Genomic DNA, 4,429 nt, shown 5'->3' on the forward strand with positions numbered 1-4,429 from the left:
GGATCGGATTTGAAATTCTTATCTAGTCGTCATGCAGGTCTGCACAAGTGTGTGTGTGTGTGTGTTCTTGTACTTGCGGCATACTGAGGATCAGTGAGGGTTTTTAACCAACAAAGTGAGGTCATTTTTACGGAGTAAGGACATTTTCGCCGGTCCTCACTTTGTATTCATTGAAATCACTTCCTTAGGTTGCTATATGCTATAATCAATTTAAAAAAATAATAATAAAAAAAGAATTAAAATTTTGGACGACATAGTATAGTATGATGTTTTTGTCAAATTTTGGACCGAACATTTTGGGTAAAAAAAAATTTCAAATGTTGGATGACAAAGTATAGTATGACGTTTTTGTCAAATTTTGGACCAAAAAAATGAATAAATAAATAAAAAGTTTTCCAGTCCTTTCTGCTCTGGGGCTCCACCTGCAGACATTTTATGGTACTGCAACCAGTAGTTCTTTGTAGATGTCATTCATGAAGCAGATATTTGTAATTGTGTTGTGATTTATAAAGTGGAAATGCTGGTCCTCAGTATGCAGCAAGTACAAGAATGTGTGTGTGTGTGTGTGTCAGACGTGGTGCGGTCCGAGGCGTAGCACGGAGAAAGCTCTGCGATGTTTGCGCAGCAGCAGTCGGATCTTGTCGTCGTCAGAGTCCGGGTCCAGAGGTTTGTTGTATTCCTCGTCCTCCACCTCGTTGTCGGACGCCGGGTTAGCGTGGTTTGTCTGCGTGGAGCTCGGCTCCGTCGTGCTCTTCTTCCTCCACTTGGTTCGTCGGTTCTGAAACCAAACCTGAACACAACACGAGGCTTTCACTGATTGTGGGCTTTTTTACTCTATGTTCAGATTATGTTCAGATTATCAGGCGGAAGGACGGACTCGTATCTAATATTTTAAAAGTTTAATACGATTGTGTCCATCTGCAGGCTGCGAGGGGGCGGGGCTATAAACAGGGGGCGGGGCTGCAAGAATGAGGATGAAGGATGAAAACATTTTAAGAACTATGTTGAATTGGATTATTGGAGATTAATAGAGAAGGAAAAAGAACTTTGAACTACAAATTAAGAGCTGGAAAATAGAAGAAGAAGTTTGTCCAAACCATAGAGTTAGAATTAGCAAAATAAAAGAATGAAAATTGAAAGTATGAAAAATATCTTATACATTTTAAATTTAAACTGTTAAAATGGTCCAATAATCCATCTTGGGGCCAAGATCTCATACTGACTTCTGAATTCTCGTGTGATTTGGACAATTTGAAGCCTTGCCCCCGTCGTGCACTCCACACACAGAGTCCTCTAAATGGATGTGGCTCAGATTAGATTTGTTTCTTTAATCCACAAGGCTTTTTTTTTTTTTTTCTGCCGAGTGTTGACGACGCCGTCATGGACGTCGAAAAACTGAAGAGCGTATAATCTGGATTATCCGTAATCTCCCGCTTCTTGCGACGCGGTCGCGTTCAGATGTGAAGCCGCTCGTAGTTCAATGAAATCCGAGCTGTAAAGAATCTTGATTTGAATCAGATTAAGAACATTACAGCTGATAATCTGAACACAGCCTGAAAACACTTTAGCCAGAGCTTCCTTTTCTCTGGATTTTAAACATTTACATTTAAATCTAGAATAGATAAATACGTCCATTCAGTTCAAACCATTGTCAGATTTGCTCATAAAAGGCGGATTAATCCCATCGTCTCCACACGACCAAGGGAAAGATTTCAGAAGTCGATTCTACTGCAAAAATATTCAGCAATTTAACTCGGAATAAATGCTTATTTCAACAGTAGTGGAGAGATGATGATGATGATGATGATGATGATGGTGGTGAGTCAATAATGACCTCGCTTCAAAAAACTGAACTGAGCCTTTAACACAATCCTACAAAGGAGTATTAAGGTCGACCAAAAAAAAAAAATCTGTCACAAAAAAAGGCAGAAAAAAAAAAAAAATTGTGACGGATTTTTTTTTTTCGGATTTTTTTTTTTTTTTTTTCTGGTTGGCCCTAATACTCCTTCGTACAATCCAGACTTCATTTAATCATTTGAATAAAAACCTTCTTTATTCGCTGATGACTGTCTGATATATAACCCTAATCCATACATATTGAATTATTCAGCTTTCTGCTAATTTATTCACTTATCAACTGTGGTCATAATGATAATAATAATAATTAAAAAAAAAAGATTTTACAAATAAAGACAAACAAATAATGCGATAAATCATTCTTATGTGTTGTTATTTACCTTGACTTGTGATTCGCTCATTCCCAGAGAATAAGCCAGTCTCGCTCGCTCGGGTCCGGCCAAATATTTGGTTTGTTCAAACGTTTTCTCCAGAGCGAAGATCTGATGTCCGCTGAACGTCGGTCTGGTGTGTTTCTTTCTGCCCGACATTTCTGCCAGAGGACCTCCACCTGGACAGAAACATTAATATATTATATATATATATATACATACATACAGAGGATATATATACATATACATACTGTATATCTGTAACGGACTGAACCACTGAAAAAAAAGGAGAAATGTTCATTTCAACTCAAATTTACACTGAGAATCAATAAAATGTTGTTTCCAGATGTTTAATAACAATAACGACCGCGGTTTAATTCATCAACCAAACATTAAGAGAGAAATAATGATTTTAAATAATTGCCTTCATGAACATTTTGAATAAAACTCATTAATCATCTCATCAGTTATTTTTTAATAAACACATTTTCTAAATTTCAGCTTCTTAAAATGTGAATATTTTTTCACCATTTTCTTCATTTTTTTACCAAATTGCAAATGAATAAATTCATAAAACAAACGGATTGATCTATTTTAGGAGCCTTTAGTACAATATGAATATTATTTAGTGAACAGGATTTAATCATTTGACTTTGTCTAATTGTTTATTCTATAAATACGTCTTTAAATGCTTTATTGACATTGATGTTTTTATTAATGTTTTCATTTTTTTTTTTAAATAAAAAACTCTGGAAATTTCTTTGAGCTTAAGCTTAAAAATCATTAGTGTAATTATTAATAAGCTATTTTCTGTTTTTAAATATCGTAGGGTTTTCATGTTGCAAATGTTTCTCTTCTTTTATTTATTTATATTCATAGTTTTCTATTGAAAATAACTGCATTTCTTCTCTTTTCCAGGGTTAATAAATTAAACTTTAGACATAAGTTAAAATGCTGCTTATTTTTAAAGGAACAATGCAGTGAAAACAAGTGTCAAATATCGTATATGTTGTTTTTTAAAATGAAGACTAATAATAAGTCATTTATAAACTATATATGTTGCCTTTTTCATGATTTCATCCAATTGTGTGAACTTTCAACATCAATAATTCTTTTCTATTCTGTTATAATCTGGAGCTGCGATAAAGAAACTATGTTTGACAGTTTCTTAAAAGTTCTTTGCAGCTTCTTATGTGAATATTTTCAAGGTTCTTTTGCTACAAACATTAAAATGTGAATCATTTTGGTTAAAACATCTGAGAACAAGTTCAGTTCAGTTCAGTATAGTTCAGGGAAAATTTAGAAAACACAGATCAACAGATTTCAACATTTTCTGGCATTTTATGAAACAAAATGGAGAAAATAATCAAGAGATTGCTCGAATATGTAAATATGAAGTGTTGTTATTGTTGCTGTTGTTGTTGTTGTCACTCACTGTTACACTGCTGCCTCCCTGCTCTCCAGTCACAGCCGCTCTCTGCCCAGCAGCTCACGCCGCGACTCTTCACGGAACAGTCGGACGCCGTTGGTTTGCTGAAGCCGTTCAGCGACGCGCTGTAGTCACGGCTGTAGTAGGTCATGGTCGCCGCGCCGCCGACGCTCGGGCTGAAGCCGCCCACACCGGAGTATCCCGACAGCAGGGCGGCGGCGGCGGCGTTGGCGTTGGTGGCACCGCCGCCGCCCGTGGAGCTCATGCCCATCATGGAGCGACTGAGGATGTCGCTGATGCCGTGCGGCGTCTGCAGCTGGCTGTTCAGGCCCGGCCCGAGCTTGTAGTAAGAGTTTGGCACCGAGTACGGACACACCGGCGACTTGAGGTCCGAGGGGAACTGGTTCAGGCCGTTGTTGAACAGGAAAGATCCCTGGATGTTTGGATCCATGGGGGAAACGTTTGTATCTCAGGGAAACATCCAGTAAAGTCCGGGGCCGAGGGGGAGGAGGAGGAGGAGGAGGAGGAGGAGGAGACCTGAGCCGAGGCCTCTCTTCTCCAGGTTCTCAAAGCACTGACGACTGAGTCTGAGATGTTGGTTCAAAGTTTCACCTCCTCAGTCCTCCTCAGCCAACGCTGTGGCGCCTGATATCTCCATATCTGAGGATTCTGCAGGTCCTGGATGAAGCTCCTGAGTTTCTCCTAAAGACACGTCACCTCCTGTGGACTCTGGTCTGTCCTCAGAAATCCTAAATGAGCAGACACCTCGATA

At 38.7% G+C, this 4,429-nt stretch overlaps 1 protein-coding gene across 1 annotated transcript; it reads right to left on the reverse strand.

Annotated features, from left to right (window-relative positions):
* Positions 1–568: 568 nt before the first annotated feature.
* Positions 569–4,108, reverse strand: nkx6.3 (NK6 homeobox 3; the record flags this gene model as incomplete). Its single annotated transcript, XM_083905476.1, has 3 exons — positions 569–790; positions 2,238–2,407; positions 3,664–4,108. The coding sequence occupies 3 exons, from the start codon at positions 4,106–4,108 to the stop codon at positions 569–571; spliced, it is 837 nt and encodes a 278-aa protein (XP_083761602.1).
* Between the last annotated feature and the right edge of the window lie 321 nt (positions 4,109–4,429).

Source organism: Microchirus variegatus (genome assembly GCF_963457635.1).
Source record: "Microchirus variegatus genome assembly, chromosome: 18".
Taxonomy (NCBI): Eukaryota; Metazoa; Chordata; class Actinopteri; order Pleuronectiformes; family Soleidae; genus Microchirus; species Microchirus variegatus.